The sequence below is a fragment of the Pelophylax lessonae genome (assembly GCF_965119305.1).
Source record: "Pelophylax lessonae genome assembly, chromosome: 12".
NCBI classification, from domain to species: domain Eukaryota; kingdom Metazoa; phylum Chordata; class Amphibia; order Anura; family Ranidae; genus Pelophylax; species Pelophylax lessonae.
The window spans coordinates 22714172-22733645 of record NC_138779.1 but is presented as its reverse complement, the minus strand read 5'-3'; the positions used below and the strand labels follow the sequence as shown (position 1 = coordinate 22733645).

At 44.7% G+C, this 19474-nt stretch overlaps 1 protein-coding gene across 1 annotated transcript in view; it reads right to left on the bottom strand.

Moving 5' to 3' along the window:
- Positions 1–9739: 9739 nt before the first annotated feature.
- The window catches only part of TRIM28 (tripartite motif containing 28), a 32887-nt gene continuing 23152 nt past the window's right edge, over positions 9740–19474 (bottom strand). Inside the window, exons 9-16 of the mRNA XM_082274416.1 lie at positions 16993–17145; positions 16856–16895; positions 16549–16771; positions 14966–15243; positions 14481–14583; positions 12648–12722; positions 11728–11862; positions 9740–10399 (exon numbers count right to left, since the gene is read on the bottom strand). Coding sequence (XP_082130542.1) covers positions 10187–10399; positions 11728–11862; positions 12648–12722; positions 14481–14583; positions 14966–15243; positions 16549–16771; positions 16856–16895; positions 16993–17145 — 1220 coding nt within the window. The 3' untranslated portion in view covers positions 9740–10186. The remainder of the gene's footprint in view (positions 10400–11727; positions 11863–12647; positions 12723–14480; positions 14584–14965; positions 15244–16548; positions 16772–16855; positions 16896–16992; positions 17146–19474) is intronic.

The following is a 19474-nucleotide window of genomic DNA, read 5'->3' as shown; positions in this document are numbered from 1 at the left end:
TCCCTTCGAGGAGGGACCAAGTGACGCACACCTTGAATGAAGGTGCGAATCAAAGAATCAGACGCCACGGGGCACTGGAAAAGAACTGCCAGTGCATATACCTGGCCCTTAATCGTGGCTAACACAAGGCGCTGGTCCACACCAGTCTGAAGGAAAGCCAGCACTCTCGCCACCGAGTATGAACAAGGAGAGAAGCCCCTGGACTCACACCAGGCAAAATAGGCTTTCCATGTACGGTAATAAATCTTACCAGATGACTCTTTTATAGCCTTGATTAAGGAAGGAATGACCTCTGAGGAGAGACCCCTTGTCCCTCATTTCAACAGCCATGCCGTTAAAGCCAGCGACTGTAAAGCAGGATGGAAGATCAGTCCCTGAGACAGCAGATCTTCTCGCATTGGCAGCCGCCATGGAGGCGTGACGGTCAAGTGAACGATGTCCGCTTACCAGGACCGGCGTGGCCAGTCCGGCGCCACCAGAATCACCAAAATTGGTTCAGAGGCCAACCTGTGAAGGAACCTGGACAACAACTGAATCGGAGGAAAGGCGTATATCAGTATCAGATGATACTCATGCCAAGGCACCACCAGCGCATCCGAGGCATCTGCCAGAGGATTGTGCGTTCTTGCCACGAACCTTTCCACCTTGTGGTTTAGCCGAGACGCAAACAGGTCCACATCCGGGGATCCCCACTTCGCACACAGCATTTGAAACACCTCTGGGTGCAGGGACCATTCCCCCTGGTCCAGGGTCTGGCGGCTCACATAATCGGCCTGCCAATTCTCTACACCCGGAATGTGAACTCCCGATATCGCCGGGACATGAGTCTCGGCCCAAGACAAAATACTGGTCACTTCCTGGGCCGCCCGGGCACACCTGGTGCCCCCTTGGTGATTGATGTAAGCCACCGCGGTGGTATTGTCCGTCTGCACCCGTACAGGACGGCCCTGAAGATGATCCGACCAATGGAAAAGGCACAGCCTGATCGCTCTCAATTCCAACATGTTTATGGGGAGGGAGGATTCCTCCACCGACCAAGTGCCCTGGGCAGACAGGTTGCCCGGGACTCCACCCCAGTCCGACAGGTAATCACTGTACACAGTAACGGCCGGAAGGATTTTCCGTCCGCCACAGCCAGGGACTGAAGCCACCACAGAAGATCCATTCTGGTTTGGGGACTCAGAGACACCCTCAGATCCAAGGACTGAGGTAGCCTGCCCCATCTGGCCAGGATCTCCGCTTGGAGAGACCTTGTGTGAAACTGTGCAAACGGTATCGCCTCAAAGGCCGACACCATCAACCCCAGGGACCGCATACAGATCCTGAGTGACGAGGATTTGTTGTCCCTGAGGGCCCTGACCTCGTTCTGTAGGCTCCGGAGCTTGTCCTCCGGCAGGAACACCTTCGCCTGAGCAGAGTCCAGAACCAATCCCAAATATGGGAGACGAACCGAAGGAGATAAGGTCGACTTCTGCACGTTGATGGTCCATCCGAACTCCTGAAGCGTCTGAACTGTCGTGGACAGATCGCGCAGCAGGCTCCGACTGGGGCTCGATCTTAACAGGAGATCGTCCAGATAGCCCAAAACCGCAATGCCCTGTGCCCGTAACAGGCCCAGAACGGGAGCCAGCACTTTCATAAACACCCTTGGAGCCGAAGCGATACCGAAAGGCAACGCTACGAAGTGATAGTGTTCCTCTGCAATTGCGAATCAGAGGTACCTCCGATTACCCTTGAATATGGGGATGTGTAGATATGCAACTTCAGTTCGATATAAACCAGGAACTCGCCTGGACTCAGGGAGGCGACCACCGAGCGTAGTGATTCCATGCGGAACTTCCGAACGCGCACAAAGCGGTTCAGAGCTTTCAAGTCCAGAATAGGACGCACCTTGCCCTCCTTTCTGGGCACAGTAGAACTGCACAATTCTGGCCAAAATGAGAATCACAATTTTTTTGCTTGGAATAAAGATCACGATTCTCTGTGTAACATCTTTTACATTATAAAAAAAATTGGGATAACTTTAGGTTTTGTTTTATTTTTTTATTCATTAAAGTGTATTAATTGCGTTTGAAAGACTGCTGCGCAAATACAGTGTGACATAAAAATTTACAACAATCACCATTTTATTCTGCAGGGTCTCTGCTAAAAAAAAAAAAAAAAAAAAAAAAAAAAATATATATATATAAATGTTTGGGGGTTCTAACTACTTTTCTAGGAAAAATAAACTGATTTAACTTGCAAACAAGTGTAGGAAAAAGGTTTAGTCTTTAAGAGGTTAAACTTCCTTCCTCCGGCAGAGGGAAAGAAAAGATACAATGTAATCATTTGTGTTTACAGTTCAGTGGGAGACTAATGCTGACAGGCTTTTTTTTTTTTTTTTTGACAGCTGCTCCCTCATAGCTATGTAAAGAATCGAGCAAGTGTCACGTTAAGATCGTCAGGGGGAGTGAATCGTGATCTCAATTCTGTTACGATTAATCGTGCAGCTCTAGGGCACAGTGAACAGAATCGAGTAAAACTCCCAAAACCTGTCCCGATGAGGCACCTGGACGATCACCCCCTGGGCGAGGAGATCTTGCACCGCCTGATGCAGGTCCTGTAACCGCCCTGGAGTCAAATGAAGATTTGAGGGAAAGAACCTGTCCGCCGGCCGCTAAAGGAATTTGATCTTGTAACCCGATCAAATGATTTCCTGAACCCACCTGTCCGGAATTCGGAGCCGCCAAGGTTGGAGGAAACCGCGCAAACGTCCCCCCACCCCTGAAATGGGTGAGGGCGCCCCATCAGGCAGAGGCGGACTGGGCCGCCGTACCAGTTTGGCCAGATTTAGGTTTGCCCGCCCAGGGCTTTCTCTGGCCCCCCTGGCCCTTGAAGGGTTTCCCCTTGTTCTGTGCCTTGAAGGCACGAAAAGACCCCTGATTTGGTTTAAAGGAGGGGCCCCGCTTCCCACGGAAAAACTTGCCCTTAGGATTCTGGGGCAGCAGAGTGCTCTTGCCCCCAGTGACCCCTTTCACCAATTCATCCAGGGATTCCCCAAACAGACAAGACCCCGCATAGGGGATGTCAGCCACCGTTTTCCTAGAAGTCTGGTCAGCCGACCAGCTTTTCAACCATATCAGGCGACACTGGATAGGCATGCAGCTAACGGGGCCTCATTCAAGGCCGCATCGCACAAATATATGACTCCTTGATAGATCTGGTCCACCATTGCCACGGTAGTAGGGGGAGCGGAATCAGCCACGAGAGTGCGTCTTAGCACGTTGGTCTGAGCCGCCATGACAGAGGCGAAAATAGGCTTTAGCAGGGAACCCGCCATCATGTAGGCATGGCGGGCAAGGGATTCCGTAGGATCCCTAAATACCGGAGAATCTTCTGTGGGTACCTGAGTGGCCTTGTTCAATCTGGCCACAGTGTGATCCACCTGAGGGGCCACACACCAGCGCAAATCCATAGGAGACGCAAAGGGATAAAGGAGTTGAAACTTTTTGGCACCACAAAGGTGCGTTTTAAATGACGCCATTGATCATTCACAGTAGCGTGAAACTCAGCGGGGCAAGGGAACACCTGCGCCGCCTTGTGGGTCCTGTGTGAACCAAAAGAGGACACAATGCCCGGAGGATTGGGCTCATCCTCTAAATGTAGTGTTTCTTTAAGAATTAGCACATCCATAGCTGCGCGGTCCTCGGCCGTCCCAGGAGGGAAATCGTCCACCCCTGCAACCTCCGCCTCCCCCTCAGACTGAGAAGAGCGAGACCCTTCAAGGGGCACGCCACCTACGGCAACCATATCAGATTCAGAAGACAAGGAAAAACTAGGCCTTTTTCTGGCAGCACGTTCAGTCATCAGAATATCCACTTTGGACACCAAGCCACTGCAGCAGACAAAGTAGACAGAGCAGAAGATTCAGAGGAACCTAAATTCCCCACTAGGGCTGTGGGAAATTTGCTGTCCTGAGATTCCATGGTAAAAAAGTTTTTTTTTTTTTTTTTTTTTTAAAGGTACTGGCCCTTTAAGCACGCCACGGACCCCCGCAGCACACCGCCACAAAACTGTGACAAACAGACCCCTGAGTAGGATAAACTGACAGGCAGAAGTATGTGCACACAAAAAAAGGACAGCAGACAGACCCCCACAAGTGTTACCACCGCAGCCGATCTCTTCTGAACAGAGGGAGGAAGTGATGACACCGCAAGTAGACTGAACTGAGACTGCAGGCCAAGGAAAAATGGTTGCCCATTGAAAGTAATGGGAGGCTTCGGGAAAATGGCCGCCGACATGTGCTCGGAACAAATATTTTGCCACACACAAGAAGGCGCCAAAACACACCACATACAATGCTGTATAAGCGCCCACAGTGAAGCCAGACATGCTGCCCACACCTAAAATGGCGGACCGGCAGTGTTTAACCCCGCAGCGGTTACCACACGTGTCTGTACCTCCAAAAAGCACACTAAAGTGACACAGGAGAGGGACCCCAACAGTGCACTGGCTGTGAGAGAAAACCCCCGCAGGGACCGGGATCAGGGAGCCCAAAAACGCACAGACATGAGGGGATAACACAGACACACAGGACTGCCAGCCCCAGACAGAGGCCCCACACAGAATGTACTTACCTGGACTCGATGGCGTGGGGTGCCTCTCATCGACGGGAAACGGCCCACCCTAAGATGGCAGGGGTGCCGTCAGCCAAAAACGCAGGACGCCAACAGTGCACGGAGAACCGTGGGGAGACGTCCAGGCGAGGTAGCCACCTCGCAGGCTGCATCCCTGACGACAGGGATGGGTCGTTTGCGAGGCCAGGGCAAACACATAGCCAGCTTAACGCTCGATGGCGGGCTGGGATTCCATCAGGCCCTCTGTCCTGGAAAACCAGGACGACCAGTCCGACTCCCAGCTCCGCAAACGCTGTCTTCATCCGAAGATCCGACTAACTGACAAATAAAATCATAAAATAGAAGAAGGCTGAGACTGTAGCCCCAGCACAGGGAAGCCTATCTTACTCCTTAACTAGGCAGAAGACAAACTGAGTTGGGATGGCTGATTGCAGGGGGGTATTGGACCAGTGGGACAGCCCCCATAGGTGTGTCTATGTAAATGCTTTGTTTTTTAACAAGTCTTGTGCCTAGTTACTCCTGTGGAGATGAAGTCAATACCCCATTGGTGAAGACTGTATGAGTGGACGGCGACTGTCGGAGGACGCAAGAGAAAAGGGAAATGTATTACCTGCATATGGTACGGTAGTAGTTCTCATCACAAACCATCCTCCTGTGTCATTTTGATTCCCCCCCCCCCTTCTGATCCTCCTGTGTCATTTTGATTCTCACCCCCCTTCTGATCCTCCTGTCATTTTGATTCACCCCCCCCCCCCCCTTTCTGATCCTCCTGCGTCATTTTGATTCTCCCGCCCCCCTTCTGATCCTCCTGTGTCATTTGGATTTCCACCCCCCTTCTGATCCTCCCGTGTCATTTTGATTCTCACCCCCCTTCTGATCCTCCTGTGTCATTTTCTTTTATTCTCCCGCCCCCCTTCTGATCCTCCTGGGCCATTTTGATTCCCGCACCCCCCCCCCCCCTTCTGATCCTCCTGGGTCATTTTGAATCACCCCCCCCCTTCTGATCCTCCTGTGTCATTTTATCACCCCCCTTCTGATGCTCCCATGTAATTTTGATTCTACCCCCTTCTGATCCTCCTGCGTCATTTTGAGTCACCCCCCACTGATCCTCCTGTGTCATTTTGATGATTCCTCCCCCTTCTGATCCTCCTGTGTCATTTTGATGATTCCTCCCCCTTCTCATCCTCCTGTGTCATTTTGATTCACCCCCCCTTCTGATCCTCCTGTGTCATTTTGATTCACCTCCCTTCTGATCCTCCTGTGTCATTTTGATTCACCCCCCCCTTCTGTGTCATTTTGATTCACCCCCCCCCCCCCTTCTGATCCTCCTGTCATTTTAAGTGATCCCACTCCCCACACCCCTGTGCCAGTGGACACCTTCACCAGACATTTCCCCCCTACCTCAGTCACCCCTGTGTGTCCACACAATGTGCCCAACTCCTACCCCACACGATTCACTGTCTAATTGTAAGCCAGACTCAGTCAGGGCAGAGCGAGCAGCAGGGTGTCCTGGAAGCGGCACGGGCTCTGATTAAAAGAGACCTTGCACTTCCTGTGTGCTACGGCCAACAGTGAGCTGCACGGTGGCACCCGCCGCTACGGCCCAGAGTTACAGTAGCTTCAGGGGGCCTTAGAGGATGCCTTATATTTCATCGAGGCAAAATTAAGTAGGTCTTATTTTCCAGGGACGTCTTACTCCAGGGAAATAGGGTATCTATGCCATAAATCATTAAGGCAGTTCTGAAAGCAAAATGAGACCCAACTCAGTACTATAGCAAGTTGCACCTAATAAAGTGGCAATATCAGACAAACATAAGACAACATTCCTTTCCCAAAATTCCAACTGGTCTCAATTCCCTGACGTTTACAGTGTTTGTATAAAAAAAAAAAAAAAAGAGGGGGGACATTACACCAGGCTAAATATGGGCCTGTCCCAACTATACCCCCCCCCCCCCCCACCATACATACTGCCATCAGTCAGTTACCTTTTTTTCTTACAATGGTACTATATCCTCACTTTAAAATGTAACTCCACTTTTGTATTAAAAAAGAAAAACACATTTCCCCTGTGGGTGATCTCTGTACATTACAGGGATTAAAACAAACTTTGTTGTAGATTCCTACCTTTTGTTATTCTGAAGAGATCCCATGTGTCTGTATCCATACAGGAGTGCGAGTCTAATGGGAATGGTTTCATAATTATCAATTAGCTGTGCACCTGCAGGACTCTGAGAAAAGCCAAAATGACTTGCTGCAGGAAAAAGTATGAAATCTGACTTGTATCTTAGTGAAGACTTCTGGAAAAATTGGCAAGCCAATCTCACAAGCAGGAAATTGTTTATTGGGGCATTTTGCGCACACAGTATACAGAACACCTCCAGGTTGCCATATTGCGTTTTCAAAAAATTAGAGCTGCAGACTGAAAAGGAAAAGGTAATTTAACATTCAAATACAATTGATTGTGGAAAATCTGCATTTTATTTGAACATTAAGGTCTGAGGCTGGAGAGGCACAGAATCCAAGTTGCATGAGGTCCAGTGTGAAGTTTCCAGTCAGTGTTGATTTGGGGAGCCGTGTCATCTGCTGGTGTTGGCCCACTGTGTTTTATCAAGTCCAAAGTCAGTGCAGCCCTCTACCAGGAAATTCTAGAGTACTTCATGCTTCCTCTGCTGACCAGCTTCATGAAACAGATTTAATCTGTAAGCAGGACTTGGCACCTGCCCACACTGCCAAAACCTGATTTAAAGATCATGGTATCACTGTGCTTGATTGACCAACAAACCTGCCTGACCTAAACCCCGTAGAGAATCTGTGGGGTATTGTCAAGAGGAAACCGACCCAACAATGCAGACAAACTGAAGGCAGCTATTAAAATAACCTGGGCTTCCATAACACCTAAGCAAAGACTAATCTGCCTCCATGCCACATTGATGCAGTAATTCATGAAAAAGGGACCAAGTACTGAGTGCATACTATACTGTACATGGACACTTTTCAGTGGACATATCCATTAAAAATCTTGAGTTATCTTATGTAATATTCTAATTTTCTGAGACACTGAATTTTGGGTTTTCACTAGGTGCAAGCCGTAATCAAAATTAAAAGAAAATGCTTGATATATTACTCTTATGTACAACACATCTATATAAAATATGAGTTTCACTTTAATTGAATTACTGAAATAACTTACCTTTGATATTCTAATTTTATGAGATGCACCTGTACAAGTCATGTTGAATGAACACGTCATGCTTATGCAACTAATTTCTGCCGCACTTCATATGGTAATAAAAAACTTGTACATTTCTAGCCATGTTCATATTTTTAATCAATGCAACTATATTTTTGCAGGTCCCATCATTTTTCACTCAAAGAAATAAAGACAGACATTCATGGGCATGAAATTTCAAGTCACCGTTTTGCTGAAGTTCCATATCTATAGGCAAAACAAACAGCTATTTAGATTACCCCATATTAAAAAACCTGCTCTGAAAATAACTCTAAACCGCAGTAAGCAACTGCACTCAAGAAAACCATTTGCACCAAGTTTGAAATGTTTATTTCACATGAAAGCATTCTAAAATATACAGGCTTAATTTTGCAAGGAATGGTAAATTCTGTAAAATAAAACTAAAAATAAAAGGCCACTTCTGTGGAACAAAAAACAAGCATGTTAGCGGATACAATAAATGTTTGAAGTGTTTATTTTAATGCAAAAAAAAAAAAAAAAAGCACAAAGGAAAAAATGAACTTGGTTGCGTTTACTGCTCTTACAAAATGAAGAAAACCAATTATAGCAGTCAAATATCTAGGCAAACAGAACAGCACACTGGCTAATGAGAATACATTGGCTTTTTTTATTTAAAGGCTACACAGTAATGAAAGGTGTGTCAAGTTTGAATCTTAAACATACAAAGGACACTCATTCCTTCAAGGTCACATTCCCAAAATGTTTCAGTCTAACCATTTCAATTTTTTGGGAACTGCATTCCTGGAACTGCACCTTTAGCGGATTGTTGGCCAAAATTAATCCATACAAGTTCATGTTACACTTCATTTGAGCGTGCCAACAAAAAAAAAAAAAAAAAAAAAAAAAAAAGGGGGGAGAGAAAAGCCTCCATGTTAGTGTGAAAAGGTGATCGCATCGGATCTTTAAATTGAAACCTGGCAAATGTCTTAAGGAAAAAAAAAAATGAAATTTTTTGGGAGGAGAAAGGAATTAACTGGCTATTTACAACTTGAAGAAATTGGGGGGGGGGGGGGGGGGGGGAAACTGCTTTAGATGTCCAAAGCCTAGTAGCTTTTCTGAACTTTGCCAACCATGACACCGGCTTTCACAGTGCTGTAAAATCCTAATTACTGTGAGTGGCTGGGATAATAACACTACACATGATAAAGCAGGAGTGACATTTCACTGGAATGGCACATTCAATGGCGCAGTTGGAAGTTTTGTTGAACTAAAGGGTTCTCCAGTTCTGATAACCCATCAATTTTTAATTAAAAACCAAATTCTGTTTAAAGCAAACCTGTCATGAAAGAGATGTGAAGGCTGTCCGTGTTATGTTGACCCTGTGGCCTTTATATTTGCAGGCACAACGTCCTTCCCCACCCACAAGTATTCAGATCAGAAACATCAGACAATTTTTCTTCTGGGTCAAGGTCTAGTGGCGCTGCATAAAAGCCAGGCAAATCGCATCTTCAGAAGGAGAGTTAAGCAGTGGCAACCTTCATGGTTCTTCCTGAAAGGTTTCCTTTAAAAAGCAACATGTTAAACTTGATTGTAACCGTTTGGAGAACCCCAACTGAAATGTCTCATTGACTTTGAACATGTAACACTAGTAGTAAGTACACAAGCGCTGTTATCCTGTCAGTTTTGTACCAAATTACATAGATACTCACAGATTAACAAGGATATAAAAAAGAAAAATCATATGGAATTATACGCTTTCAGAAATGAAACATTTTAAAAAGGACAAATCTTCCATCGGAAGCGACAGAAGGAGTTTAACAGTACTATGATTGGAGCTCCCATCAATAACGACAGAAGTCAAGCTCGACAGTACTATACAAAACTAAATTTGACCAGCTGTAAAGAAACTACAAAAATAACTGGAGAGATCTTTACATTAGAACCTTATAGTAGATGTTTACCCTGGAACCCTCCATCCAAAAACGAACGTCTAGAGTAACAGCACCTGTCCAGGTGGAACATCTTAAACTGACTAGAGAAACGCGTGTGGTGACCAAATGGTTGTCATGACTTCAGGGGATTTTTGCATACAAGTGGAACTGCAGAGGCATTGAACAAAAGAAGAGACTCCGAAAAATAAATGGAAGAGAAAAAAAAAAAAAAAAGCCCTCCAACAACTACATTTACCTCTCCAGAAAGCCTCCATTGCCAAAAACATCCACTCACTCATGTTCCAGTGACAACCTATCACTTCGCTATTGAAAAAAAGGAAAGGGGAAGGACTATAATAAAATCTCCAGTCATTTGCGCAGTTGTGACTTCTTAGGAAAACAAAACATGCGCATGTCCACTAAATCAGGATAGATCTGGGAAGGAAGGACTATTCTGCATCGCCGCTGTTCCTTACAGACGATACGCTCTCGCTAGTTGTGCTCATGGGGGAACTCCGCTGAGTTGAGCTTTCGTTTTGCTGATCTTCATCCATGCCCGCTTCGCCTGCCAGACAAGTAAACTTGCGATCTCCAAAGAGCAGGCTAAGTCTGGCTTCAAAAAATGACTGCAACTCGATGATGGACTGAACCACTGCTTTATCCTGTAGGAAAACAAACATTTTCATTTAACACAGTGAAGGGTTGCATTTCAGCCACAGCAAAGTGAAATGTAACAGTTGCATGCTTTAAAAGTGGTAGCAAAGTTGTGTGCCAATTTTTACCTGCGGGTAAGCTTCTAATAAAGCTTACCTGCAAGGTAAAAAATCTCTCCCAACGTGCACAGTTTGAGACATTCCACAGAGCGGCTGGCGAATTCACCGGCACATGTGCTCTGAAGGAATGGCACGATATGTGAGGGAGTGACGCCATCACGGCTTGGCCAGTCCGAAGGCCTAGAATCCGCAAACCAGAAAGGAAGATCAGGTGCAGATGGAAGCCCCGTCAGCAGTGACAATGCAACACTGGAGGGCTTCTTTTAAGGCAAGTCTCTCAATGTGCCAGGATGCCATGCATACTAGCACATTATGACATTGCCTTGCATGTGACTTTCCCACAAGTTTACCACCACTTTAAAAAGTGTTAATTCTCTAACTCAACTTCCACTTTTAAGTCCTGCTAGGTCACTTGATGCTTGCAGCTAAAGCTATGTAAAACATAAAAAATAAGGGTCTATACAGTTTAAAATCCAGCAACATTGTCTCACCCTGCTCTGCACATGCTTAGTTATTTGTAGAGGCCAATCTGCTGACAAGGGCTCCGAGCTTCAGCAAAATGGCTGCCTCTGGCAAGAAATCGAGCAATGCTGGAGGCAATTTACAGCACACACCAATTTTGGTAGCATAACTTGTGACATGCATTTTCCTTGCTAAAGATTTTTTTTTTTTTTATTAAGTTATGTGTAAAGTTCCACTTTAATGTAGCATGTATGCCCTTTTTATTAAGTTATGTGTAAAGTTCCACTTTAAGTACATTGTAACTAAGCATGTTGAGAAGCTTTAAAAGCTCCATGAGAGGCACGAAGCCCATGAGCAGCAACAAATGTTTGCAGTATCTGGTGTAATCTTACTGTCAAAGGCAAGGAAAATCATGCTTGATAAGGCTTGCGTGTTTTCAGGTCCCATGGAACCCTCCTATACTCCCTTCCTTGCCCCATTTGGCAATTCATGAAAGGATGGCCAAGTAGCATTCCATTTGAAAGCTCCAAACGCCAATTTTTCTACCCTAGAACCACGACTGCCATGCACAATATTTCCAATCTTCTCTCCTGGCTAAAAATGACACCAGGCATTCGCTTCCAGGAATATCCATGTAAATCTGGTACTTTCACTAAAGCACTTTCATCATACAGGTAGGGTTATTGCAAACATTTGGATAAAAGCCTCTAACATACAAGTTTAAATTTCTAAAAACAGAATTAAAGCTTTCTAACCTCCGCAAGCTTGCTGATATTTCTGAACATCAACCAGACATCTTTAACAAACTCATCAGGGCTGGCATAGAAAGGAGAGAGCTTCTGCTGCAGCTTGGCTCGAATAAGTGTTAAGTCGATCAAGGGGTCATCATCCTAAAACAAAAAATACAAAAAGCAAGACAATGAGCAATATTCATTTTCAAGACAAAGCAGTAGTAAACTTCCCCCTGCAAGTCAATGGCATAATGTGCTAGTAGGCTCTGCATACTAGCAAATTTTAAAGACCTGAGTTAAAACAAAGCTCTCTAGTGGCACACTATCAAAGCTGACAGGGCTTCCATCTTCACCTGGTCTTTCAGGATTTGCGAGCCCTGGCTGTTTGAATGGCTGAGCCGTGACCTCACTCCCATGCATGCACATAGGAACCACAATTGCAGCACAGAGCTTTAAATAAACAGAATATTCAATATGTCGGCCATTTAAAAACGCAGTGCACCAGTGACATCACCAGCTGCTGTACTAGTGAAACACGCCTAAACTGAGGGAAACCTTTTGTTTAGGTAACATTACTTGTCACCAAGGGACATTTACTACTGCAGTGAAAGTAAAGTATTCTGGAAACTATATAGGGTAAAAACCTGTAGTTAATTTAACAGATGAAATTCTGCTCTGTGGAACCCTATTCTCTTTCCAATAAAGGATAGTACAGCTTACACAGGAGAATATACATTCTCAATGCATCATTAAAAGAGGATGGGGGTTCCTGCCTGTGTCACAACTACATTTTTCCCCCCACCACATGGTGGCTCAAACAGGTCATAAAAGAAAGCTAAAATACAATGAAATTATCCACTGGGCCAGTTACTACAAATACTTTATGCAGCAGTTAGGCGTAAATTCAGGAGGTACTGGCCTGCAAGATTAAATTATATTCTTACCGCTCCACTTGAGAGTCTGTGAAAAGGCCGGCATGGCTCATGGCAAAATAGTTCTAGCAGTACACGTTCACACTTCTGAAAAGACAATTGGGAAAAGGTGTTCAGAATGTTGGAAAACACAGGCTGCTGCATATTACAAGTGCTGAACACAGAAGTTACTTTTAAAGAAAATATAAAGCCGTCCGCACTGCATGAACCTGAACATATAGTGAGAAAATACAGACAGCCTAAGGTAGGAGACCCCGACAAACTGTATCTTGGGGTCCAGTGAGACAGGTGAAAAATTGTATTAAAAAAAAAAAAAATTTAGTGGGTCCCATTAACCACTTAATCCCCGGAAGATTTTACCCCCTTCCTGACCAGGGCCTATTTTGCAATTCGGCACTGCGTGACTTTAACGGACAATTGCACGGTCGTGCGACGCTGTACCAAACAAATTTGACGTCTTTTTTCCCCACAAACAGAGCTTTCTTTTGGTGGTATTTGATCACCTGTGCAATTTTTTGATCATGCGCTATAAACAAAAAAAGCCACAATTTTGCAAAAAATATTTTTCACTTTATATGAAATTCCCCCCCAAAAAAATGTAAAAAATCAAAATTTAACATTTTAGGCCAATTTGTTTTCTGCTACATATGTTTGGTAATAAAAAAAACAAAAAAAAAAAAAAAAAAAACGCAAAAAGCATATTTTGATTGGTTTGCGCAAAAGTTATTGCGTTTACTAAGGGAAAGATTTGTCTTTTTTTTTTTTTTAACAAGTAATGGCGGCGATCTGCAATTTTTTTTGCAGGACTGCGACATTGCGGCGGACAGATCGGACCCTTGACTGACGTTTGACACTTTTGGGGGTACCAGTGCTAAACATATGCACTGTCACTAAAAATTACACTGGCAGGGAAGGGGTTAACTTTGAGAAGGAGGGGTTAAGTGTGTCCCTAGGGGCGTGCTTCTAACTGATTGTGTGTGTGTGTGTGTGTGTGTGGGTGTGTGTGTAACAGCACAGATCTACGGTCCTACATAGCAGGACCGTATGATCTCTGCTGTTACACAGGGGAGAAAGACAGGCGGCTTTGTAGACATTAGCCGCCTGCCTTTCTCCCGGTGTAACTGACGATTGCGAGTGACTGGCGGACATTGGGTGCGGGGGGCTGTGAGCGCGCCTCCAGCGGCGCACGCTCGATCCCTAGAGCCTCACAGGCTAGCGACGTAAATCTACGTCACTTTGCCTGTGAGGGGCTGACTGCCGACGTAAATAGTCATTAGGCAGTCGGCAAGTGGTTAAAGAAAAATTCCAACAGCTATCTAATGCTAGTGCCCTGCTCCTGTAGAGGGCAGTATAACCAAATGGTTAAGATCAAGAACTGTGTCAATCAAAGAAATGAAAAGGTGTGGAAACACAAGTTAAGGAAAAAATAAAACTAAAGGATTGCACATATTTGCCTCCCAGATCGTAGCATGGTGGTATTTTATATATTTTCTGACACAGGAAGACAAAACAAACATTTTAGTGTCTACAGTGAGGCACTGGCCTGGTGCTTCTTTGACCAAGCAGACTACCGGGGAAGTAATTGGAGGAAAAAAAAAATAAAAGAATCAAAATCACTCATTCACATTGACTGCCATTTACTGTGGAGGAATGGGCATGGAGCTTTTCAATTATTTCACATGCATGAATGGTAAAATAAGGGGACCACATAACCAGTCATTTTACAGAAAGTTAAGAATTTTTGAAAAATACAAAATATTATGCAACCAGCTTGCATGCAAATTTAACCGCCCCCCCCCCCCCTCAAAAAAAAAAAATCTGAATCAAAATTAACTTCACACAAACCTTCTGATCAACTGCTGACATGTCAGAGGGATTAGCATCTGCTGGAACATCTCCTTGAACAGTCTTTGGAAAATCCTGACACAGCATACACTTCCACTCTCCACTAAGACGACAACAAACATTAGTAAGCTACTGAATACATTATATTAATGTCTGATTACATCCCATCAAAGTTCTGGAGCAACCTTTCCAGTCATTTGATTGAGAGATTTAATGGGGAAAACACATGCTGTGGTAGTGTGTTGGAACACTCGTGTAACTGTATTCCAGGACTGGCCTGTAACTAAACCAGCTGACTTTCCCTTCAATGCTGCCACCCCAATTAAACTTTCAGTGGACACAGCGACACCTACAAGAGCCTGGACCAATGGCTAATATGTGGATGTCTTTAAGTGGTTGTCCTTTACCAACCTACATGTACATTAAAAGGGCAAGCACAACTAATGAATGAATTACTTCTAAAGTTATAATCAATTTTGCAATACCTTGCTACTTCAACGGCAGGCAGATGGCAGTCTCTATGGAAGCTGCTTTTACATTGACCACATGTAAGCAGTGTCCCATCTTTCTGGCAGACTTTACAGCGAGCAGAAGGGCCAGCGTCTTTTAACCCAGTGCTAGCACCTGGAGCAACCCCATCGCTGGCTACACTTGCTGGGCGAGCTGCAGAAGCATTTTCAGGCAGGCCATCGGGTCGCACTTGAGGTTTTTCCTCATTGGATTCACCAGTTGGGATGCCGATGCCCGTTTCCATTGCCTCTTCCTACCAAAAAACAATTGAAAAGGATATACAAGCTGAATAGTTTAATTTCAGGTATTAACCACCCAAGGACCGGGCCTATTTCTGACACTTGTTTTACAAGTTAAAACCATTTTTTTTTTTTTCTAGAAAATTACTTAGAAGCCCCAAACTTTTTTTTTTAGCAGAGACCCTAGAGAATAAAATAGAGATAGTTGCAATAGTTTTTATCACACGGCATTTGCGCAGCAGTCTTACAATGTGAAAGACATGATATGCCGAGTAAATACCCAACATGTCATGCTTCAAAATTGTGCACGCTCGTTGAATGGTGACAAACATTGGTACTTAATCTTCACAGGCGATGATTCAAGGACTCCTACAGGTTACCAGTTTTAGAGTTAGAGGAGATCTAGGGCTAGAATCATTGCACTCGCTCCAACAATCGCAGCAATACCTCACATGTGTGGTTTGAACACCATTTACATATATGGGCACGAATTGCGTATGCATTCGCTTCCGCTGGATTCTTCGAAGAAAGCAGTCCTCAATTCTGTGCACCGCACAATTGTGTGTGATCTGCCGGCACTCACAGCATGCTTAACGACTAATTGCAATGATTGCAAAAATTCCCACTGATAATGGGGTACTTTGACGCAGTAGTGGGCTTGAGCACGATATGGCCATATGGTGGGACCAAACCCCCATTTTTATTTATGGACTCTCTTCAGATTTGGTAGTAATTTCTTTTGCATTTGCGCGCTATTCTTTTTTAATATACATGTCTTTTGGTTCATAGCTGCAGCAGCTTTGGAAATACATGGGTATGCTCCCCCAAATTTTTTGCCAATTGCAATGATTGTTGGTTACGAAAGCCTCAATCACATGCATCACAGTAAAAGGTGATTTTTTTTTTCCTCATGCCTTATGTTTATCATTTCCAAATTGGATGTGGCTTTGAAAACCATACTGCTTAGTCCCACCTTGAGGCCCCCCGAGGAAATAACCCACTGGAGACCCCCACTGATTCCTTACCAGGGGCTTTGGGGAGAAGCAGGCAGCCAGTATCCATAGGCCTGAGTGGGTGTCAGCGGTCAGGACCCCTGTTTCTTGGAGTCTGGAAGAGCTGAGAACACCCGGAGGACATAAGCACAGGTGCGGGATAGAACACTGCTCCACGCTTGCAGCATACAGAAAGACAACGTGCGTCCATCCCTCACTTCTGGGTACCCATAACAAATCCCTAGCCCTCAGCCTATGGACTCCCATTAAAAAAATAAAAAATCTCACAGAATCTGACAGACAATTTGAAGGCTATATTTTACTTACCTTTACAATGGGATCTCCTCCTGCTGCCGCCGCTGCAGCAGCTGCTGCTGCATTCCCCCTCTCAATTACAATTAGATTATAGTCCTCGGTGGTGTTTCCAGGAAACACTTTAAAAACTGGGGGTTGCGTAGCTGGACTAAGATCAACATCCAAACGCTCCAAGCTGACCCTTGGTACTTTCTTCAGCAGTTCATTAACATCACCTCCCTCTGAAGAGCGCCCCCTTAAAATAAAAATAAAAATTAGGCTTTACAGTACAGAAACTGTTGGGTCATTTTAGGCGTATAACATGATCCGATAGAATTACCTTTTTTGACCGACAGAATCTAACCCAGAGGATTCACCCTCTACAAAGAGAAAAAAGAAAAAACATGTTAAAAAAATCACGCACGCAATACACCTTACCTGTAACCAATGGCGTAAGACATTGGAAAACAAACACACCTGCAAAGTCATCTTGAATAAAGTTACCTCTCCCTTGACCGGGTCTGGATCGGTTCTGTACCATTGGACTGAAGTTAGTAAGGGGTGTCAGCACTTGAGAATTCGAATTATGCGAAGATGGCAGGACACCAGTTTTGTCTGATACAATCTTTCCTGAAAACAAAATAGGCATGAGAACAACATTTGAACATGCCATAAATCAATATCGAACTAGAATTTTCTGACTTTTAGGCCCTATGCACATGGGCATAATTAAGCATACATGTGTGCGAAGGACCGCGTTAGCCCAGGCAATTCACAGACCGTCCCAATTAGGTCTACTGGGAAGCAGCAACTGCATAGACACAGCTGCTGGTCCCCATTTACAATTAATGTGTATCTCTGAACGCAGACATTGGGTTTGTGGACACAACCGCAGCCACATGAATCATTAGGAGCAGCGGCTGTGTCCATGAGTGCCAACAAACACGAATAGAAGTGCCTGCTCCCACACGTTCAAACACCTGTGCATTGCATGCAGGCAAACACAGCCCTTTGCATGAACATGTTTAAGTAAGCCTGTGTGAAGGCCTTACTCGTCAGATGTTGACTGGGCAGCAGCCACTCTCGTGGATATTGCTGGATGTGGCTCAAGTATTAGGGGGGACTTCGGTGGGGAGCTGCATAATGAAGGTTTTTTACCCTTCATGCATAGAATGCACAATGTTAAAAGCAAACCCTTTAGGCTTTACAACTACTTTAAACCACTTGCCCGTAGTCATATGACCGCCTGGGCTTTAAGAGGTGATATCTGAACGATGCATTATTGAGATATCTATCTTTCAGCCAGCGATTCTCTCTAAAGTAAAAGCAATCATAACGGCCATGTAGCTAGCTGCTTGATTGCTTTAACAGGGAGCGGGAGAGCTTGTATCCATCTTTGTTTGGGTGTGTGCATTGTATTTAAGATTGATGGCAAAAAAAAAGTTCCCTCTACCAGTTTAAAAAAAAAAAAAAAAAAAGGGTAATTTTTTTTTTTTTTTTATATATACCTTGTAGGACCTTTCTGGTGTGGTTGTGTTAATGGCTACTAAAAAAAATTTCAAAACCCACCACTTTTTCCAAGGCCTTGGCCACAAGAAATATATACTGTTTTGGGGGGGGTTCTTAGTAATTTTCTAGCAAAGAAAACTGATTTTTACTTGAAAAAGTGTGAGAAGGTAAAGTGGATAATTCCTGAAGGTACTTCGATTTTACAATTCTCTACGTAGCTAGGCTGTGAAAAAGTCTCACGTGGTATCAGCATACTTAGGATGAGTAGCAGAAGTTTTTGGGGTTTAGTTGCAAGTATGCCTATTCGCATGAGAGAAATAACGACATTTTTGCTGAAAAAAAAAAAAAATTATGAATCTTAGTTTTCTAAAAAATTGTTCGAAAAAAAATTGTATTTTTGTAAGAACTTACCATAAAATCCTTTTCCTCTGAGTCCTTTTGACAGACGCAGCTCTCAATGCTTATTCACCATTGCGTTATGCGCCATCTACAGGAATGGACTGAAAACTTTTCACTCGACACGCCTATAGGGGCTGTCCCCTCACGACATAACCCCAGACACACTGTGCTCTCAGATCAGTTTCGTAGCAAGGAGTGAAAGACAGAACCAACCCCATTTTAGAGGAGCGGGAGCTGTGTCTGTCAAAGGACTCAGAGAAAAGGATCTTACAGTAGGCTCTTCTAAAAATCCAATTTTCTCTATCGTCCTTTTAACAGATGCAGCTCTCAGTGCTTCTAGTAGAATGCGCCTTCACCGGGAAAAGAGGAACCCGACCCTTCAATGAATAGGCCTTAATCGTCTGCCTGATCCATTAAGAAATGGTCGCAGCCAAACCCTTACGAGATCCCTTAGTAAGGACAAAGAATCAAATGTCCTAAAAGGCTCTGTGGCCGACAGGAAAACCTTGATCGCCCGAACCACAGCCAGAGAATGCAAGGTAAATGTCTTGGGATGCTTAGGCTTAGAACAGAGTGAAGGCAAAACAATCTTCGTTGAGGTGGAAAGCAGACACCACCTTAGGAAGGAAAGACGGATTAGGTCGTAGAACAACCTTATCTCTATGAACGACCACGAAAAAAAGTGGACAGGAAAGCGCCTCCAACTCAGACACTATGCAGGCAGAAGTGATAGCCACCAGAAAGGCGACCTGAGACAGCAAAGGCAGAGATATGACCCTATATTTTCAAAATGGAGGCCGTTGAACAGACGAGACCAAGTTCAGATTCCACGGAGGCAAAGGTGATCTTCCTGGCGGAGCCAGATGATGCACCCCTTGAATAAAGGTGCGGATCACGGAATTAGTCGCCAACGGGCGTTGGAAGTAAACGGCTAAGGCCGACACTTATCCTTCAATGGTGCTCAACTCCTTTCTGCAAGAAAACCAAGTCTCCCGTCACCGAAAACGAGCAAGTGATTCACACCAGGCAATATACATCTTCCAAGTACGAT